Genomic DNA, 22,796 nt, shown 5'->3' with positions numbered 1-22,796 from the left:
AATCTAGATTCAGTAGTCAATGACCACCTTACTGTTCATGGCATTCTGGTAAGCTCTTTATCAGGAAGTATAATTTCTTTATAGGATTCTGCTTGAAAGCAAAGATAGTTTACTTTATCCTCATTACACTCACACTACAGATATGGAGAAGGGCAGGATAAATTTGATGCCTTACTTGTGGTTGTCCAAAAAAATATTCAGGGCCTTTAAAATCCAGTTCCATTATTGATCCTAGTACCCCATGTTAATGTTTGACCTTGTTCTAAAAAAGTCCCCTTTTCCATTATACCACAGTAAATTAAATTCTCAAACAGGACTTCACAAAACAATTAGACTGATCATTCTGTGCTGAAAAGCAATCAGCCTTTATTCGATACATCATAACTCTCAGAAGGGAAGATTTCTGTGGCTTACAGAGTAGCTTCAGGGGGAAGCATTTAATGGAAGAGAGGACATAAACACAATAATAGAGCATCTCTAAACAGGATTGGAGAATGGTGGGAAAGAAATGCAACCATAGATGTTTCGGAACCCTCAGGCATGGTCCTCTCTTTTCTGTGACAAGAGGAAGCATTAGATGTTCATATAAGAAGTTGGAACCAGATCATTACATTATTACATTAAGTTTTTGCTACATCTTTTGAGTTCAATGATTTGGGACACCTGGGTCCTTGAGCAGCTTCACCATGCATCAGGGCATGATCAGTTAGCAAACATATAGTAAGTATCTATTATGTGTAGGCACTATGCAGGTAATTGAGTGATATATAAGAATAGTCAGGGTCTTCTTACATGAAAGAGTCTAGGCATAGAGAATTATTTCTTAAAGAGAAGATTAGAATGATGGAAGGGTGTTGAAAGGCAGGAGAAAAGAAGACTTGTCTAGAGGAATATGCTCTGCCAACCTTGGTAGTTTCTATGTTATTAAGACATACTAGGACCACACCTCACTGCCTGCAACGCCTCCAACTCCCACCACTAATCACTCTCTTACTTCTTTCTTTCCTTCTATTTAACTATTTTTATTTTGCTTTATTAGGCTATAAAAGCTCCATAAAGGCAGTTATCTTAATAAACATTTTTGAGTATAATTAAGTCTATTCCACTGTCTCTAGTAACTTCTTACATATTTTCAGCTCTCATGTGAAAAATTAGAATTATACCAACATTGCCAGACATTAATGTTCTTTTAGTTCTGTTTGGTAAACTTTGTTGATTTCTCAGTCACAATATTTTTGTGTGATCTTTGGATCTTTTCCCCCCTAACAATTTTTGTTATTACTTGCTAAAAATTTCTTTTTTATTGCCAAAGTCTGTTTTATGTGGGAGAGGGGGTTCCTATTTCAGCTATGTATGAGGACTCTGAAAGACTTATCTCTGATGAATAATAGACGGGATTTAGGGCTTTTTTAGAACTTCATTTCACAAAGATGACCTTGATTTCCCTTCCCCGTCCAAGATTATGTGTATTTTCTTTCACTGGAGGGATTAAATTCAGTAAATATTTAGCATTTAACATGTATAAGATCTATGCTGGAAACTATAGATATAAAGGCAAAAGTGAAACATATCTTGCTCTTTTCCAGGGGAGGGGGCATACCATGTGCACGCATGGGTAAATAATTCAACGTAATTTGAGGAATAAGAGAGACCATTAATTGAGTGGCTTGTGAATGTTGAATTTTGAATTATTTCTGAAATGTTTTGTATAAATAATTTTTAATATATTTTTCTTGATTAATTCAACAAGCATTCATATTCAGTTTTCAATATGTTAGCCTACAGTCTGATTAATTGTCATTTTAGTCCATGTTTCTTGGATAGTTTTGGGAGAGCAGGCAGTGAATGAGGTAACTTAAAAACATTTCTGCACCCTGCCTTTTACCAGAAGCTTTTTGATCCCTAGAAATTGATAACCATTTGTTTGACCACATTAAAAACTCATACTTTAAATTTTGTAGAACTTTCCAGTGCCTGATATAGAGTTCTCTATTGTCAGTCAACTTTATATTTGGAAATTTGATGTTAAAATTTTCCCTAAGTTATTAGTATCTTAAGCTACACACTAAGTTCCTGGTATCTAGTTTGGCATAATAAAAATAGATTGTATTCTGAGTTACATTATTACTTACTAGTTTAGTCATGAACATAAGGAAAAATATCATTAATCATTACAGAAAAATTCAAGACCTAATATGTCTGAAGGAAAAACAGAAACATCAACTTCTGAAAGGTAAATATAAGGAACAGCTGCATCTCTTGAAATTCAAGTACATAAAATAACACTTGGGCTGTGTTATTTCACAGGTAATTGGCCAGGGAATATTTACAAATTATTTGTGTACTGATGCTTTTTTATTGTAGAATATAATTTTAAAATAATGTTTATTCAACAAGAAGTGAAATAAAATCTTGAGCTTCAAATTGTTTTGTTTTGTACATTTATTATACATTTTATAATTAAATTTCAAAATTAGAAAGACAGAGACTGCTAACGCATTCTGCTAAATCATTTTAAAATCTTTTTTTAATCTTCTTAATTAGTAGTTAACTTCAGTAATTTTTTAGTTCCCCCAGATGAAAGAAAAGATCAAGTTTAACACTGTTTGATGCACATCATTGAAACAGTATTGCATTTTAGATATTTTCTAGAAATCATTTCTTTGTTTATAAAGCTATAGGTATATATTTGAAATTTGATAATAAGCTTCAATACGCTAACATTCAATGAATATAGATATCTGTTTTTTAAAATATATACAAATGGAAAGTAGAAGAGGGCATAAATCATCAAATATGTAGAATTTTCCAAAACCCTGTTTTCGAATTAGAATCGTAACATTACTAATAGAATTCAATACTAAACAAAGATGAATTTTTTTACCTTTTTAAAAGAAAGTGTTTCTATTTCTCCTTTACTTTTATAATATATGTTATAGTAGGTTGCTTGAACATTATTTTTGGTTTTTTAAAATGAATTCTGTAATAACACACTTTACATTTTTCAAAGAAACTTCACTGGTAAAATTACCTTAGTTCTTTCTCTGTTGCTAGTTGTTAATATGTAGACAAAAATTCTCATTTCTATTTTTAAATTCATGTTAATTAAATCTTTTTAAGAGAGTTGATACTAAGAGGAAAGTAAAACAAGGTAGCGTAAGTTTAGACAGAATGATCACTGTTAAAGTTTAAATACCATTATTGCTAATTTCAAGGGACAGTTTATTGTTTTTCTTTGAACATATTCTTTGAAATAGTCCCTTAACAGGGACTTAGAAGAAGTTTCTGCTTTTACAGAGATTTTTGCTATCATGATAGTTGATTTAATGGGATCCTACATATATTCTTATTAGTGTGAAAAATTAAGTTCTCAGTATACTGACATAGAAATTGTAATAGAGAGGATGAATGTCCAGTGTAGTATGGTATTAGTCTTGAATATAGACATATACTCATATGCTCAGTGCCTTTATATTTTTCTTTGCAAGGGGGGAAAAGCCACAGATATACACAGAAAAATAACACTGGACATAGGCCTTACTAGGTTTTTATTTATAACCTAGTTGGAATAAGGTAGAGTATGGCCCCTGTTTATCCAAAGGGAACATTTAAGTTAGGAAAATACAAGGCAAAAGTTTGTTTCCTTTCATTTTTGACATAGTTGCAAACGGCATATGACTAGCAACATTTTTTTTAATTTTTAATTTTAATTTTTCTTTTTTTGTAGAACACAAAAGTTCAGTATAATTGAAAAGCCACTCAAAATCATGGCTTTAAGCATAACTGTCTAAGCTATAGCCAGCAGAGAGTTGATGCATTAGTTTATTTATTCAACAAGTCTCAGAGTGGAATGTTTTACTCCTGGTTACAAATAGTATAGCTTTCAGAAGGTTCCCAAGTAACTGTAGGCACCTATAAGGGGTTCTAGACAAAACACTTTCCTCATTTTACAGAGGAAGAAACTGAGGCAGCAGGGTTTAGCTGTTTGTCCAAGTTTGCAGGACTGGTTCATAATACAGAAGAACCAGACTTAGAGCATGTGTTCCCAGTCTCCTGGCCCACTGCTTATCTACTTTGCTCAAAGTGAGATTACTTATATTAAATGTAGTTTACCTTATTTATATTTATGTACCTTTATTACATGACACTGATTCATCTTATTTTATTTCCTGAAACATTGTTCTCATTCTAAGCTATAAATTTGATGTGCCAAGGAGTCAAATATGTTAATTTTATTTATGTAACTTATAGTATATTTTTGATGCAAGCGTTCCTTGATCCTTCTAATTAGTACATCTTTCTCTTTTTAGCATTTTTCCTCAATAAACTTTGCTGGAGAGAAAAATAATAAATGGCTTTGTTTTACAGCAAACAAGAAAATGCTTCTTCAGAGGAAGCCAAAAAAGAATGTGATGTAAATCCATGTAAAGGCTCATCAGCAATAAAGAATGAAGAAAGTACAGCAATTTTAACTATGAAAAATGACCCCAACCTAGTAGCCCAGGATAGGGGCTCAAGGAATTCCTTCAGTTCTGTTTCAGATAATAATGATGTCATAGAGGTGATGGAAGAACAACAAAAAAACATTGATAGCAAAACTGAATTGAAGATGTGCCAAAGTTCAGAGAATATAATTTTAAATGATCAAACTAACAGCTCCAATGAAGCTAAGCCTTTTTCACGGAATACTAAAAATTTGAAATTGACATCAAATGATGTTAGCTTTGAGCAGTTTTTGAGAAAAAGAGATGAACCTGAATCTATTAGTTCTGATGTTAGTGAGCAAGGCAGTATTCATTTGGAACCTTTGACGCCATCTGAGGTGCTTGAGCATGAAGCCACCGAAATTCTTCAGAAAGGTAGCATTGAATCTCCAGCTGAGGAAACTGGAGTAGTTTCTGAGCAAACAGATGACATTTCTAGAGAAAACAGTCCTAGTACAACAGAAACAACTGTAAATCTGACAGATGAAAAGGAAGCAAGTTGAAATGAAATCAGACACTCATTCTAAGTTTTCATTAAAAAAATAATAGCAGTAATAATGGTAAAGAACATCTTGGACCATTTCTTACTGGGTGTGCTCAGTGACACTTTTGGAAATAGAAAAAAGTGTAAGGATAGGTTATACATACATTGTATGTGTGTGTTAAGCCTATTACTAAAATAGTCAATTTGCCATTCATAGCACAATTAAGCTTCAAAAAAAGAGGGTATGTATGTTTTGATGAAGGTTAAATTTGAAGTGGAAAAGGCTTTTTTTTTTTTTCCCTAAAAAAGAGGTGACTTGTAAAGCAAGTAATCATAAAGATTACTTATGTAATCATAAGAAAGAAAACATAAAGATATTATTAAAAAGTTTGAATTCCCTAAAATGAAATCCTTTCACATTCTTTAAAATGTTTCGAAAAGTCCTTTTATGAAGATAATTGGTTAAAATGATGGTTGATGGGCAAGTCAGAAAAGGTTTTATCTTGGAGTGTACTGCTAATGTGGAGCATGCTTACGTGACGTATTAATCTAATGACAGTTTGAATAAATGTAAAACTTCTTTGGATTTAATGTCACATTCCTGTCTGTCAGAAGCATGTAAACAGAATTATATGAATATATGCACCTCCATACAGGTGTTAGCATCCCAGGCTGTAAGCTTACCTTAATTAAACTTTCAGTGAAAGTGAAATTCTTAAAATATATATTTGTGTTTTTTGTCAGTGTGCAAGCTGTGCATAAATCCCTGACGTATTAATTGTATAAAGTAGGATTCATTACTGGAAAGACTGTAGCTATTACTGCCTTTACTGTTGTTTTAATGATTTTTGTTAGGAGTAAGTAGACCCATAAATGGTCTGTAAAGTCAAGCCAAAGTACAGTTTAATGTAGAAACTGAAAAGCAGTGAACTGGAAACATGTTCTGCCATGTATTCAGCCATTTTTAAAACTACTTCTTTACATTAAACAAAGACTTAAAGGGGACCTAAAGCAGAAATGTATAAATCAATTTCAGGAATTTAGCCTAATGTCTATAAGATGGCTGCTAAAATGATTTTTTGTTTGTTTTTACTGTCTTAGGAACTCATAGATGTAGGAATGCATAATATGATTAACAGTAGTTTGCTTTGAAATACTGACAAAACTTCATTAAAAATGCTGCAATTTTACTCCTTTAGAATGTGTTTTGAACTCTTAAATTTTGTTTTAATGAATGTTGAATGTTTTAAACAACTATTAAACACTGCTGTACATATTAGTTTTTGAGTAAATATTTGCAACAAAAAGTTGTGTTGGTAATTTTATTTTTCAGATCATTGTTTAGGGTTGAACAGTTTTTTAAATTTTTTTAATTTTAGCTTTTTTGTTTGGTTTTCTCAATAGAATTTTATTTCTTAAATACATGTAAACAGAATTTTCAACATTCATTTTTGTAAAACTTTGTGTTCCAATTTTTTCTCCCTTCTTTTCTTACTTTCCTCCCTTCCTCAAACAGCAAGCAATGTGATATAGGTTAAATATATGCTATCCTTTTAAACATATTTACATATTTATCATGTTGTGCAAGAAAAAAATCAGACCAAAAAAAAAGAAAAACCACGAAGAAGAAAAAAAACAAACAAGAAGGTGAAAATACTATGCTTCAATCCACCTTCAGTCTCCAATAGTTTTCTCTCTGGATATGATTGGCATTGTCCCCCCAGGTCTGTTGGAATTACCTTGAATCACTATATTGTTGAGAAGAACCAAATCCATCACATAATCTTGTTGTTACTATGTTACCCAGCTATTTTTAACATTAGACTATTTAGGAATGGAATTTTTTGATTGGTGGCTCTTTTATCCTGTATTTTAATCTATGTTGGATGATGAATTTTTTTTTACTAAATTTTAGTGTAGTGTGTAAGAAATTGTGCTTTTACTACATCACAGGAGAAATACTGCCTTATCTCATCATGGATTATTGCATCTCACTTAAGAGAATTGAAGCTGAATAAGGATATTAGTGTTCTTTAAAACTTTTTCTAGGAGCAGTTAGGTGGTGCAGTGGATAGAGCACCAGCCCTGAAGTCAGGAGGATCTGCATTCAAAGCTGGCCTCAGACACTTAACACTTCCGTGATGCTGGACAAGTCACTTAACCCCAGTTGCCTCAGGAAAAAACAAAAACTTATATTCTATATCTTATCATTTCAGAATATATCCTATGTCCCTAAAATTTAGTGACTAATTTTGTCTTTCCTGCTCCCTAAAGATGGATTTATATAAACATTGGCCTATGTGACATAATGGAAAAAGTGTTGGATTCAGGGTCATAGACACATAGGTCCAGGTCAAGGTTTTGATACTTATGATGTACATACATGATCATAGACAAATCATTTAACCTTTCCAATCCTCAATTGACACTCATCTATAAAGTGAGAATACTGGTATTACAATACCTGCTTTGCACAGTTGTGAGAGAAACATTTTGCAAACCATAAAGCACAGTTATTAGCAGTAGTAGCAATCTGAAAACTGAAAGTTCTTCTTTTCCCTTTTTCAGGCCCCTATTTTTAGCATGAATTTGTGGAGGGAGGTGCTCACTTTTATAGTTTTAGGTAGTTAAAAATAGTTTGTAAGAACCCAGAGTATAATTTCCATAACTCGAACCCCAAATACTTTTTTTTAGACTTAAGCCTGAAAGGACTCTGCCACTTCCAGTAACTTAGAGAGTTCTCTTGTCATTTATTTTCATTACTGAAAGTATACATATCCTTAATGCTTTTGGGGGAAACATGGGTTTCATTTAGGGTTGCTTTGTTAGGGTTGTATGAACTAAGGTCTTAATCTACAGTGGGAACCTATAACAGTGGAAATGATCTCCAGCATTTTTCTAAATTCCCCCACAGATTGGAGATTTAAAATTGCTCATAGTGTACCAAGAGAAAGAGTGTGTATAGATGTATGCATACTTGGAATGATGACTAAGTGAACTGATGACTTGTAAGTATGTAAGTACATTCATGACCTAAGTTATATTTTTCAAAAAACTATCATATTTGCGTTTTTCTCTTCATTGTGTACACTCTTAAATTTTAGTAAAGACTTTTATTTATTACTATTAGAATTTTTAAAAGCAAATGAAGAAACATAATGAAAATATTGTCTATTCTAAATAAAAAGAATGTTTTTATTTTTCAAATATAATAATCAACATATATTGTTGATTGTTGATATATTGTGAACATATATCATCCCCCAGTGGTGATAAGCCTATTTGCTAAGGATCTAGATCCACAAATAACTGGGCAGGGAAGGGGTATGCAAAGATAGATAAAATAGTGATTTGGCAAGGCTGGTAACTGCAGGCGTAGGCAATGGCACATGAACTTACCTTTGAAGGTAGCCAAGATTGACTCCAAGGAGGAAACAGTTAAAGCAAGGACAACAGCTATGCAGAAGATGACAGGATATTGTAAACAAGGAATAGCTAGCTCTATGTCAGTTGGGCTAGGATATAGAATGTATCAAGGTGGGGAGGGAATAAGTACTAAGCACCTACTATGTCTGGCAGTGATTTACAATTAGTGTCTCAAAACAACCTTATCTCCATTCTAAAAGTTGAGGAAACTTGAGATAGCTGGGTAAAGTAAGAGTCTCAAAGTTAGTGAGACTGTATTCAAACTTCAGTCTTTCAAAATGCCTTTCAGAGCATTCTCTCTACTGTAACCACCCAATTGCGTCATTAAAGGGCATTACTTGTATATAAAAAGTTAAGCTAGAGCCAGATTGTGAGGGCCTTGTACAGTGTGGTGACATGGTTACATTTGTGCTTTAGGAATATCAATTTTGCTATCTCTTCAGTTTAGATAAGGGCCTGAACTAGGATGAACTTGAGCTATGAGTGGAAGAGGGGGAAAGGAAGGAGGTAAGAATGACAAGACTTGGCAGTTTATTGTAATATGGGAGGAAATACTGAAGAAGTCAGTGAACAAACTTTTAAGTGTCTACTATTTCCCAAACACTATTAATTTCTGGAAATACAAAGAAAGGCAGAAATAAACCAGTTCTTCTCAAAGACTTCAGTTTAAAGGGAGAGACAACATATAGGCAGAATAAATTGGAGATAATCTCAAAAAGAAAACTGGGAAAAGAAGGGATTTTAGTTGAAACTTGAAGGAGGCCAGGAGGTGTCAGTAACAGCTAGTGAACAGTGCTAGAGGTTAGAAGATGAAATGTCTTGTGGCAGGAACAATAAGGACATTCCCCTGCAAATATCTATAGGAAAGTAAAGTCTCCAAAGACTAGAAAGGTAAAGCACCAACTAATAATGAGCCACTACGGTTTATTGAATAGAAGAGTGATATTATCACTCCTTAATTTGATAGAATGGAGGATAGACTAGAGTGGAAGGAAATTTTGAAGCAGGGAGATTAATCAGAGGGCTCTTACAGTGGTCCAGGTGGGAAATGATGAGAGCCTGCACTATGGTACTTACAGTGCCAGAGGAGAGAAGGGAACACATGAGAAATTAAAAAGAAACATAGATAGGACTTGGTAAGTGTTTGGAGTGGAGGAAAGGAGGGCGTGGCAAGAGTGAGAATGACACCTAGGGAGGGAATCTGGGTGAGGAAGCCTTGAGATCAAAGTACTAAGAAAGTTAAGAAGGGAGGATGTGGTCATCAGTTCAGTCTTGGAGCCTAGTATGAAGTACTTATGAAACTCCAGTTCGAAGTGTTCACCAAGCATTTGGAGATGTGAGGAGGTTAGGTTTGGATGGATCTGAGAATCAGAAGCATAGAGATTATGATTGAATCCATGGGAGCTAGATTACCCTAGGTTGTAAACCTGATGGATGGACCGAAAAAAATTATTCCCTCTCCAGAAATAGAGAATCTTGGATAAGGAATTGTATGTAAAAGAAAAGATGATGAGGTCCAGTTTGGAAATACTGAGTATCAGAAGTGTTTTTATAACACCCAGGTTGACATGTTAAATAGGAAATTTGGCCAAATTGGGGTGCATCTCACTGGAGATGTCAGGATCAGATATACTCTTAGGATATGATCCTATAGGTAGAAAATTATGAGAGCAATGTCTTAAGAACCAGCTAGTAGTGTAGAAAGTATCCAGGATCTGAACTGATCACTGGCAAATGCTACTATTTCCTCATTTCTCCCACTTAATCTTTTTGTTTACAGAGGTTATATTTATTGATATTTAACATATTGGAAATTAAAATACATATTTATGCATTCATTTTAAAATAATATATCCTAATGTAACTTTTTAATGAAAAAAAATTCCAAAACAAAACAAAAAAAAAAAAGGGAGTACATTGTTTAACACACTTTTACAAATCTTTTTAATATCTGACTTAGTAGAAGAGAGCAGCTCTTACATCTGCTTCTGTATTGAATGTGTTGTGATAATGTATTTTGGTTGAAGTATGTAAAAAAACTCAAAGCGGTAAGGAGTTGGTAAGGAATGTCATAACAGAAAAAGAATCTCTCAGCATAAGTATTGAAAATGATTTTGACCTCTTGGACCCCTTGAAATGATGTTAAGTATCCTCAAGAATCTACATGCCATAGTTAGAGAACTAATGGTTTTATTTTTTCTTTTTCTTTCTTTCTTTCTTTTTCTTTTTTTTTTCTTTTTTTCTTTTTTTCTTTTTTAATTTTTCATTATTATCCCTTTTAAAAAATTGTCTCATTGATGCCTTTTGGGTTTTTTTTTGCATTGCAGTTATTTTTAAATATCTCTCCCCTCCTCCACAGTCAGCCTTTCTTTTAACAAATAAGATTAAGCAAGAAGCAAATCACCCAACAGCAATAGGATCTAACAACATATATAACATTCCATACTCATATTATATCTCTGTCAAATTGGCCCCAGATGCAGTGGTTTTTAAGGTAAGGTCTCAGTTTGATTGAAGCAACACCCATTCTGTGATTAAGCCTAGGTCAGAAATTAGACAAAGAATGACTTTTACCTAGTGAAAAATAAATCAGTCTGAGGTAAGACCTTCAGAGTTTCTGGATAAAACAGAAATAGTTGCTGTTTAAATTCACTCTGAGTTTTTAAATTCACTTTGAGTCCAAACAATGACTAAATGAAACTTGGACTGGGACCTTTTTGTCCAATTCATGAAAGCCAGAGTAATTTGGGTTCAAAACTTGCTCCTTAAAAAAGAAATCTAGTCTGTGAACTCTTAGATGTCTTGCTAGGTGTCAGTAACCCAAAAATAAATAAATAAATATATATACATACATACATTAGCAAGGCTATAATTCCCTATGTGAGCAGAGGGAGAAGAGGGAAGGAAAGAAGGAGCCCCCAATGGGGCAACTACTCCTACTCACAGATCATTGGGTTGGTTCTCTGTCATTCTCAGAGGAGGATCATGACATCACCTAGTTAGAGGAAACAGGCAAAAGTATGGAGGTGGTCGATGATTTTTCTCCTAAGGGAGACTGAGGCAGTCTTGGAGCAAGAATCAAAGACATGAAAGAACTTCCTAAAAACTATCAAATGAGATAACCATTATTCACTTCTGGTAACATATAGAGGTACAAGTGATAAAAACCAAAGGAACATTGGAGGTAATCTGTGGATTCTTTCAAATGGTATAATATTTGGAGGGTTCAGAAGTTCTGGGCTTTTGTATTTTTTGCGTGAAGGGGCTCATTTGGCTTGTGATTTTCTAGAAGATATGTAAGTTCCTATAAACCTCGTCTTCAAGGAATGTTTTGCTTTTAATAGGGATCATGTTTTCTTAATCTTGAACATTAATTGCTTTTTGCTTCTTCTTGGTTGTCCTTCACTTCTGTGTATTTATATTTCCAACCTCTTGACCTCTCTTTTGTTTTTTGGTAAAGTTTGCCAAATTATTTCTGCTAGACAGGCCAGAAATTCTGCTTTTACCATTCTTATTTCTCAACTTATTGGGGGACATCCTGCTATGGTTCTATACTTTGTTGAGCATTTACAAGATTCTTTGCTTTATTGGATATTGAGTCTTTTTCCTTTGTCTTACAAATATTTATTAAAAGATACCTGCACTCTTTTAGCTGATTTGGAGACCATATTCCCTATCATTTTGGTTTAACTGCTTTATACTCAAGAACTTTTTCTGACTTGTTCCTTTTTTTGACAGGTTCCCCTGTGGGGCTGGACCCCAGAGCTGTCTCAGCCTTCAACAATGAGTAATTTATTTTTATTGTCCTCAGCTTCTCCAGCACCTGGTTGCCTCTCAGCTTTTCCTTAGACTTGATAATGTACCATGCTGCAGTCTCAAGTAGAACAAGCTTCTAACTTTTCATTTCCTACAGTTCAGGGAAAAGAAAAGAGTGAAGTTGAGTTCTGTTGCAAACTAATGGGTGGAATTTTGTGGCCTTACCAGAGCATACTAGCTGGTGAGAGAGGAACTACTGAATGACAACACACGAAAATGTTAATTCATTGGGTTGTTACCTCATTAGAGTTCTTAAATGTTTTAAACCTTGGAAATAGCTGGAATTGCTTTGTTTCTTGTATGTAATTTCTGTTTTGGAGAGGCCTGAGAAAGCATGAGGATTGGAGAAGGTATTTAATCCTTCATTTTGTTGGTTATGTCCAAAAGTAACTTTGAAAGTATTAGCAAAGATTATGAAGTCTTGGAATATTATGAAGACCACAAGGACATAGGCTTTCATTACTACTGTTCATTGAAGTCAAGGTCCAAAAAAGAGAAAAAATGATTTGAGAAGTGAACATCTGATGTGTAACAGCTTATAAAATAGAGAAGGCAGAGCCTTTTGGGCCAGGATGGAGTGCACTGACATAAATAAGGCTGGTAAAAATATATTTGGCTATATAACTAACAAATTAAATGATAATGACTTTAGATTTAAAAAGATGAGAGGAGAAATCTGCCTTGATATAACTACGAGCTAGGTGCCACAGAGTGGTTGCAGTTAAAAACAACACTAATCATTAAGCTTTACAAGAGTTTGAAGAAGGCAAAATCCCTCACCTGAAATATCTATACCCAAGTACCCCAAGTTTATATATCAAGCAAGAAGAAACAAAGGCAAGGAGACAAATGAGTGTCACTGATTGCTCAGAAGGTAAAACTTTTTTCTGAAATTCTTTTGCTTTTCTCTCCAAAATCTTTGCCCTAAAAATGAACAAAGATGGCTAACAGGATGGGGGGATGGTGAAAAGGGTGGTTTTAAGTGAGGGAATAATAATAGAACATCTAATAATAGAGCATCTGTTTGCTCTTGAATTAAAGTCACCTGGTCCAGGCCCTTGAATTTTAAAATAACTGCTAAATGTGATTATGATGTCATTTTCAGAAATCTGCATTAAGACTGGACACAGTCATATAAGGCAAATGGTAATCTAGTTTGCAAAAAAAAAAAAAAAAAAAAAAAAAAAAAACTATATGCAAGCCATAGTCCAGGAGCTTGGTTAGGATTCCTGGAGAAGGAATAACTATAATATCAGAGATATACTTTGGTATCATTGTACACTGTAATTGGTTAAAAAGAATGAGGAACTTAGGTGTCTTTGATTATTGCTAAAGGTCTATTTATAAGGGAATGTAAACCTCTAGGATCCTAATTGTAATTGGGCCTTTCAAGCTAATTGAATATATCTGTAAAGTCATTATTTTTGAAAACAGAGGTTTAAAGGTTAAAAACAAACAAGTATCAGAATAATTTGGTCCACTAAGCACTGAATGGAGACCATTCTAGCCAATCCCCTAAGGAATCACTGATGGGAGAAGAGCATTTCAACATCACTTTGGTCTCTATACTCCTCCCTCAAATTCCCATTTAGACTAGAGGCTCTTGTGAGCTTTAAAAAATCAAGAGGACTTTAAATTTCCTGTCTTCCCATTTGTGCCCTACCAGCACTCCCAGATCAGCTGATGGCACTGAATATAAATAAAAGATTAGTCATAGACTCAATAGTAAGAAGCAAAACAGATCTTGAATTATAGAAGGAAATAGTAAAAATTATAATAGTGAGGAACCTCCATTTACATACTCACCTACTCTGACTAAGAATAATAAGAAAAATAGATAAGATGAATAGAAAATTGGAAATGATAGCCCTTTGGAGAAAATTGAATGAGAATTAAAAGAAACATACCTTTTTCTCAGCTGTATATGGCACCTTCACAAAAATTAAGCCTCATCTTAGAGATGAATTCAGAAAAGCAGAAATATTAAATGCATTCTTTAAATATATAATACCATAAAATGTACTTTATAAAGGGTCTTTGAAGCACAGATTAAAAATCAGAAAATAAAAAATCCTAGAGAATGAGTAGATCAAAGAATAAATTGTAGAAGCAATAATTTAAAGATGAAAAAGTAAAAACACCAAGGTAGTGGGATGCAAAGCAGTACTTAGGGGAAAATTTATATATCTAAACATATCAATAAAAAGAGAGAAAGAGCAGATCAATGTTTAGGCATGCAATTTAAAAAAAAATTCCAAATTTAAACAGCAAAATAGAAATGTTGAAAAAAAAAAGATTAATGAAATTGAAAAAATAAAAGCCAATGAACTAATAAAACTAGGAGATGTTTATGGCAAGGGGAAAAAAAATAAGCCATTGGTTAATTTGATTTTTAAAAGAAAATTAGATTACCAGTGCTGAAAATGAAAAGAATAGGGGGCATCCAGGTGGCACAGTGGATAGAGCACCAGCCCTGAATTCAGGAGGACCAGAGTTCAAATTTGGTCTCAGACACTTAACACTTCCTAGCTGTGTGACCCTGGGCAAGTCACTTAACCCCAGCCTCAGGGGAAAAAAAAGAAAGAAAATGAAAAGAATAAATGTATAACCAATAATGAGAAAAATTAAAGCAATTATTGAGCTGTGTTGCCCAATTATGTGCCAATAAAACTGACAATCTAAGTGAAATAGGTGAATATTTATGAAAACATAAAGTGCCAAAATTAATAGAAAATAGAATACTTGAATAACCATATCTTAGAACAGAAAATTCAAAATGCCAAAAATAAGTTCTAAGAAAAATTTCTCAGGACCAGATGGGTTTATAAGTGAATTCCACCCAACATTGACAGAATAAGTCCAAAATATAGATTACAAGTCCCATCAAATTCCTTCTATGACACAGACATGGTTTTGATACCAAGTCAGGGAAAGCAAAAACAAAGTGAAAAACTAAACCAATTTTCCTAATGAATGTTGATATAAAAAATGAAAGACTAGTTAGAAAACTACAGCAGTATGCCATAAAGATTATACACTATGATCAGGCAGAAATTATACCAGGAATTCAGGATAGTTTAATATTAGGAAAAGCAAAAGTATAATTGATTTTCATTAGGAAGAACAAAAAATGAAATTATTATATTAATAGCACTTTAATAATAAAATACAACAATTCCAATTAAATATGCTAGAAAGCATCCAAATAAATGAAGCTTCTCTTAAAATGATTAGTAGTCTGAATTCAAGAACAAGCATTATTTTAAAGGAGATAAGCTAGAAGCCTTTCCAATAAGATTAGGAATGAAGCAATGATGTTCATTATTCCCATTATTTAACCAGAAATGCTAGCAATAGCAATGAGTCAAGAAAAAATTTGAAGGAATAAGAATAGGAAATGGAACAAAACTCATTTTTTGCAGGTGATATGATATAGTAGAATTCCTGGGAGAACCAACTGAAAAATTAATTGAAACAATCGGCTACACTAGGAAAGTTTCAGGACATAAACATATATATATATATATCATCAGCATTTCTGTATATTACCAACAAAATGCAGCTGGAAGAAATAGATAAATTCTTTTTAAAATTGCAGGCAGCATGAAATATTTGCAATTCTACCTGCCAAGATATACCCAAGGACTATATGAATACCATTACAAAACATTTTTTACACAATCTAAGTTGACAAATATTAATTATTCATGAGGAGGCTAAACCAATATAATAAGAATGACATACTAAATTAGTTTACTTATTCAATGCCAAACCAAACTTCCTAAGAATGATTTCATAGAGCTAGAGGGGAAAATGTCAAAATTTATCCAGAAGAACAAAAGGTCTAGAACTAGACTTCAAACTATACTATAGAGCAATAATCTTTAAAGCAATCTGCACTAGATAGAATGGTTAATCAATGAATAGATTAGATACACAATACACAAAAGTAAATGATCATAATAATCTAGTGTTTGGAAAAATTCAACCAATCTTTTGGGGCATGAATTAAATACCTGGGAAAACTAGCAAAAAACTAGGCATAGACCAACATCTCACATTATATACCATGATAAGTTGAAAATGGGTACATGATTTAGACATAAAGAGTGAGAAAAAGGAAAAGAAAAAAGTGACATCAAATTAGGGGAGCATGAAAAAATATTAGCTGTCAAATCTATGGATAATAAGAGATGAGTACATAATCGTGTGTGGGAGATAAAATAGAAAAATTCTATCAAATTAAAAAGATTTTAATGTCATTAAAATTACAAGGTAATTGGAAGGGGGCAGCATTTACAGTGAGTTTCTCTGTTAAATTTCTCATCTCTGAAAAACACCGATAGTAAAGGAAAGTTACTATTGCTAAGAGGGTATGTTGGAAAACAGTTACACTAATGCACTGTTGGTAGATCTGTGAAATGATCCAACCATTCTGGAGAATAATTTATAAATTATGCTCAAAGGGCTAAAACCCAGAAATACCCCACTAGAAGTGTATCCCAAAGAGACCAAAGGAAAAAGAAAAGCATCAATTTCTACAAAAATATATCAGTTATTTTTTGTGATAAGAAAACTATAAATTTTGGGGGGAATCCAATCAACTGGGAAATATATATGAACAAAATGTCATATATGTCTATGATAGGATACTGTTAAGCTTTCAGAAGCAATCAAGGGGATGGTTTCAGAAGAGAAAGTATACAAACAGATGCAAAATAAATTGAGCAGAACCAGGAGAATACATAGTAAGAACAATATTGTAATTATGATCTATCTTGTTTAATACAATGATCCATGATAATTCCAAGGTTTATGATAAATGCTTCCAAAAAAAAAAGAACTGATATGCCAATTTAAACTTTTTTTCACTTTTAAAATTTTCTTTGGAATATTTGTTTTGCAAGATGCCTTAATGTAAAATTTTGTTTTGCATGATTTCACATATATAATATCATATTCCTAGCCTTCTTAGTGGATGGGAGAGAAGGAAAGGAAGGAGAATTTGGAATTGGAAATAAGTTTTAAAAATAAAAAATACAACAAAGACATCAAAGGTAGCTCAGATGAAAACAGACAAAAAGGATAGTTTTGTTACGATTACCACATTCAATTTATTTTTTTATTTTTTAAAACAACACATGGTATAAGTTCATTTTCATATAAAATTCTCCTTTTTATTCTTCATATGTTTAATTGCTATTGTTTATAGATTTTAAGTAAATAAATTTTAAAATCTAGCTTTAAAAAAAAAATCTAAGTGGGGGGAGGGCGGGGAAAGGAAAGCTTGGTTAAATACTCCAACTAAATAGTCTTCCCAAGAGCATATGATGATAAAACTGGAAGGCAGAAAATGGTGGGGTGGGAGGGAAAGAAAAAGAATGCAAAGAATGTTAATAACAGTCTTTCCTATTAAGTTAATAAAGTATTATAGTTATATTCTATTATCACAGTCTTGAATGCATTATGTAGGGATTGAAAATGGATCTGAGGAAAACAGTGATGTGAAAAGCAAATGAACAAAGAACCAGCTATAAGTAGGGTAGTGGACAGAGTATGAGGCCTGAAGCCAGGAAATCTGATTTTCCTGAGTTCAAATCTGGTTCTCAGGTACTAGCTGTGTGACTTTTGGGCAAATCCCTTAACCCTGCTTGCCTCAGTTTCCTTATTTATAAAATGAGCTACAGAAGAAAACAGCAAATCATTCCAGTAACTCTGCCAAGAAAACCCAAAATGGGGTCACAGAGTAGGACAAGACAGAACACCACCACTATTTAGGGTACAGTGGATAGAGTAAAGGTCCTGTAGTCAGGAAGACTCCTCATCCGGAGACAAATCTGGCCTCAGATAAGTATCTGAGCTGGAGAAGGGAATGGCAAGCTACTCCAATATTGCCAAATTAAAAAAAAAAAGGTGGGGTCATGGAAGAGCTGGACACTTGAAAAACAAATAAAAATAATAATAAAAATGCAGAGAAGGTCCATGTCCATGCTGTTGGATAATTTTCAGGACTGAGAAATTGATTCCTCAATTTATTGAAGGAAAATACTAAAGAGTGAGGGGAGAAAATTGGATTTTATATTGTTCAAAACAGTTGGCAAGAAGACAATATTTATTGATCCATATGTTCACATTTTCATTTATATAAAATATATGAAAATGTGTGCACACAGTGAGAACTTCTTTAATGTGAATATTAGAAGGGAATAAGTGACTAGTCAGTCATAAAACTTAAGTGCCAGCTAGGTGCTGCAATTGAAGTGGTTTCTCTGCTCATTCATGCTATAAGAGGAAAAGACAATGAGGCTTCCCTTCCTGAGACCCCATAATAAACTGACCTGAGTCTTTGGCCTTTTGACCATGATTTTTTCCCCTACATCTCTGGAATAAGGTTTCTAACATTAAAAATTTCAAAGCCTGGGACTCGGAGACAAGAATACAGTGGTACAGACGGGGATTAAAGGCAGCCTAGCAGTGATGACCCAAGGAGCAGAGGGTGAGCATTTGAAGGGATTACAAGAACCACCCATGGATGACATAAACTGAATGGGGGTGTAGGGCATTATAGCCCCTCCCCCCAGAGCTTGAGGTGGGGAATGTTGATACATTTGTACTTGTTAGTCTGCAGTGTTGAGTGGTTAAATGAAGCTGTGCTGCACCTCCCTCCCTATGCACACCCCAGAGGGGAGGACTCAAACCAATGAGGGGAAAAAGGCATCTACAAAGGACTTCGAGCCCTGGGAATCAGGTGCAGGCTTCCTGACCCTGGGAGAGTGAAGTCAGGCCATATAATAAGATCATAGTTCCCATTTCAGTATTTTTGATATATTCTTCCCACTCAATAATATACTAGCGGAAAGGGGCTATTTTGTTTCTGATTTTATGTTGCCAATACTCATCAAAAAGCCAATTAAATAGAATACTTAATAAATCTCTATTGATTTGAATTGTAAAAAAATGGCTTACTACATATTGGAATAATGCTGTTTTTGCTCATTAGTGGATTTAGAGTCAAGAAGAAAGAGCTCAGTTCAAATCCTGCCTCAGGTCACTTGATCTCAGGCTTAATTTCCTGTAAATGAGAGTAATAATAGCACTTACCTCCCATGATAGTTGTGATGATCAAGTGAGATTGTGTAAAGGAATCTGTCATCCTTCAAGCACTATATAAATTCTAGCTATTATTAAAAAGATAAAAAGAAGGAATGACATTTTTATCTTTTGGAATACTTCTTTCTATACTAGCCTTTCCTTAACTGCTTATATGAGAGTCTTCTGGTTTGACCTTATAAAAGAATATTTTACAGAAAAAAGATACTGAACTAATGTCAGTTACTTTTAAAACCATTCAGTAAGCTTAAATTCATGTAGCACTTGTTTAGGTAGGTTTTTTTCCCTTCATTTTCTGTTCTGCATGGCTCTGTCTAAAAGGAACTTAATTTGTTTTCCATAAATAGATTTAAATTATTAATCATCAGATTGCATATTTAGAATTGGGAAGGACCTTAGAGCTTATTTGGTCCAATCTTCTTAATTTTACAGATGAGGAAACCAAACCCTAATGGTCAGGTGACTTTCCTACAGTCACACAGCTATTAATTAGAAGAACAAGAATTTGAATTCCCATTCTCTGACACCCAAATCCACTTGTTTCTGGTTCGTTTGTTTTTTTCTTCCCCAAAAAGGGACCTAAAGTATAAATACTTTGATGTAGTGTTCTTTTTCTCTAAAATATAGGGTTCTCTGGGAGCAGGTTTCTTGGGGAGCTTCTGGAGGCAGCCTTCATTTCAGTTCAGTGTAATCACCCCAAATGCAGCCAGGAGTTAAAGTCCAAATCCTTTATTGTCTCCTTCAAAGTCTTGAATGTTTTCCTGGGGCCCCATTAGCTTTCTTAGAAGCCTATATCTCTCCTTGGTTCTGAGAACTCTTGCAGCTAGTCCTTTGTCTCTTCCAGCTTCAGCCTCTCCTCTTCCCAATGTCTCCATCCAGCACAAAGGTAGAATGAATTTGACTCCGCCTCCAAGAGATGGGGCTTGTAGGTTTCTGACTTGTGAATCTCCTGAAGTCCAAGAGCAGAGTTGTCCTTTAGTGGGCTTGTGAACTCCCCCTTATATATGCTCTCTAAAGGTGTGAACTAATGTGTGAATGTGTGAACTAAGTACATAAACATTAGCACCTTGTTTCAAGTTCTGGCCCATAACACTCAAGGGATTAAACATAAGATTAATAACAGTTCTAATGTGTTACGGGTTTTGTTGTTGTTTTTTTTGTTTTTAAATAAAGAGGTAGCTCAGGAATAGGGATTAGACCAGTGATATTGACATAGAAAATTCCTTGCATGAGAAAACTCCCTCTACCAATCCAGTTCAGCACCTTCACTGCAATTTGTAAACTTAAAAGACTTGCCTAGAGATTGAGATTGGCAGTGAGATTTAGTTAGTATGTCAGAGATAAACTATGAACCCAAAACTTCCTGGTTTTGAGATTGGTTTTCCATCAGTTACACCTCATTACCTCTATGTTACTTTTATACAGCTCACAGTTTTGGAAATAATTGTTATATCTATTACCCCAGTTTTCATAGATATGATAACTCCCTTTACAGATGAAACCTATATTGAAAGAAAACAGGACTTGCTCAAAGTCACACAATAGTCAGTCTCAAGAAAACAATTGGAATCTAGGATTTCCTGACCTTAAATCAAGCATTCTATCCATTCAAGCATCCCATATTGGATTTGCTACGTCCATTTTTTTAAATGCAGAAAAGCATACTGTATTATTACACTATTAAGACCACTGACTTTGACTTTAAAAAATAGAAACCATAGGATTAGTACATGACTATGGCACTAAATTTTGTTGGATTCCATCATGAAGTCTAAAACACTAACTTTTAAATTTTGTATTCATAGTTTTTATTGACCTAAACTGTGGCCACATTAAGCTGCTAATGGTTTTCCTACACACCAGATGAAACAAAGAGTGGGAGACATTTAACTGTGAAATGTGTCATCCTCCAGGAGTTCCATCCAATTGTTTGTGCCCACCAGCTACAATAAAGCGAATGCATCCACACACATAAAATAGTGCACTGGTTTTGTGGAGGTTTATTTACTATTCTAATGGTTATTTCAAAGAATCCAAGGCTTTAAATGACAACCACATGGATAATTACAGTGTAATGTGTTTGCTTTTCAATTTTGTCAGGTTTAATTCCACATCCACTAAGGAAACTAGCATTCACTCCACAAATGCTATAGTTGTATCACGTGATTGAAAAGGAAATGAATTCCTTTTGCTAAAGCTTTAACGTTTGAGCATGTTGTGTGTGCCTGATACTTCTCCCTTATAAGCCTTTCTCTAATAGTACTCCTAGGTTTTGAAAAGCCATTTACTTTCTATTGATAAATTTACTTTTCCAAAGAAAAGCAAAGGAGTTTTATCCGGTTAGGACCTAAGTCTCCAGTTCTGGACCATTTTGAATTTCTAATAACTTTAAAGAGGCACTTTTGTTGTTGTTCAGTCATTTCAGTAGTATCCCTCTTCATGACTCCATTGGGATTTGCTTGCAAAGATACTGACATGATTTGCTAGTTTTTTCTAGGACTGATAACTTATATCTCATTTTGTTGTTGTTGTTGTTGTTGTTTTTGTGAAATTGTCCATTTAGTTCCAAAATACTGAATAGCCTCTATATGCTATTTATTTAGGCAAAACAAGGGCTTAGATTTAGATTACTCTTTGCTTGCAAATCATAATATTATAACTAAATACAATTCAGTGATTTGTTGTCTACATTAACAGAAAAAAGCATACCTTACTCCCCCCCCAAAAAAAAAACCCAGCATATACTCCACAAATTGTTAATGTTTAATTTTGGAATATATTTTTATACTTACATTTTAGTCATCCAGTCAACAGCTTTTATCAAGCATTTTTGTGTCAGACTTTGTAGTAAGTGTTGGGCATACTAAAAAAAGTAAAAAACCAAACTCTTTCCTAACACAACTCAAATCTGAATGGGGTAGGCAACACAAAAATAATCAGGTATATTGAAGATGTGCATAAAGCAGATGGAAGGTATTTTCAGAGAGAAGGCCCTAGCAGCTAGAATTGGGAAGGAACTCCTGGAAAAAATTGATATTTAAGCTGACTTACAGGAAACTAGAGAACTTGGAGAAAAAGGCATTGCAGGTGTGTTCAGTCATTTTTCAGTCATATCCAATTCTCTGTGACCCCATGTGGAGTTTTCTTGGCAAGAGTGCTGGAGTGGTTTGCCATATCCTTCTCCAGCTCATTTTACAGATGAGGAAACTGAGGCAAAAGGGGAAATGACTAGCCCAGGATCACACAGCTAGTAAATGTCTGAGGCAGGATTTAAACTCAGGACGATGAGATTTACCAGACTCGAGGCCCAGTATTCTACACACTGTACTAACTGCTGTATTCCAGGCAGCATGGGAGGCAACTTAAAAAAGCAGTCGGTGACGTGCTATGGACAAAAAAACAGAAGCCATGCTGGGGTGGTTGGAGAGTAAGGTATGTGGGATGGAGTAGAGTATAAAAGAATAGGAAAGGTAGGA

At 34.0% G+C, this 22,796-nt stretch overlaps 1 protein-coding gene across 7 annotated transcripts in view; it reads left to right on the top strand.

The window, feature by feature from the left end:
- Positions 1–22,796, top strand: part of ZNF280D (zinc finger protein 280D) — a 128,429-nt gene that overhangs the window by 87,505 nt on the left and 18,128 nt on the right. For 4 of the 7 annotated variants that reach the window (XM_074294607.1, XM_074294606.1, XM_074294608.1 and 1 more), the window contains 2 exons: positions 2,178–2,233; positions 4,369–6,166. The exons of 1 other annotated variant lie outside the window; for it this stretch is intronic. In XM_074294607.1, coding sequence (XP_074150708.1) covers positions 2,178–2,233; positions 4,369–4,987 — 675 coding nt within the window. In that variant the 3' untranslated portion in view covers positions 4,988–6,166. Of the gene's footprint in view, positions 1–2,177; positions 2,308–4,368; positions 6,167–22,796 lie in introns of those variants that run through there. 2 more of the 7 variants (XR_012486936.1, XM_074294611.1) reach the window with 2 other exon arrangements.

The sequence above is a fragment of the Sminthopsis crassicaudata genome, chromosome 2, assembly GCF_048593235.1.
Source record: "Sminthopsis crassicaudata isolate SCR6 chromosome 2, ASM4859323v1, whole genome shotgun sequence".
Classification (NCBI taxonomy): domain Eukaryota; kingdom Metazoa; phylum Chordata; class Mammalia; order Dasyuromorphia; family Dasyuridae; genus Sminthopsis; species Sminthopsis crassicaudata.
This window is presented reverse-complemented; position numbering and strand designations above follow the sequence as displayed.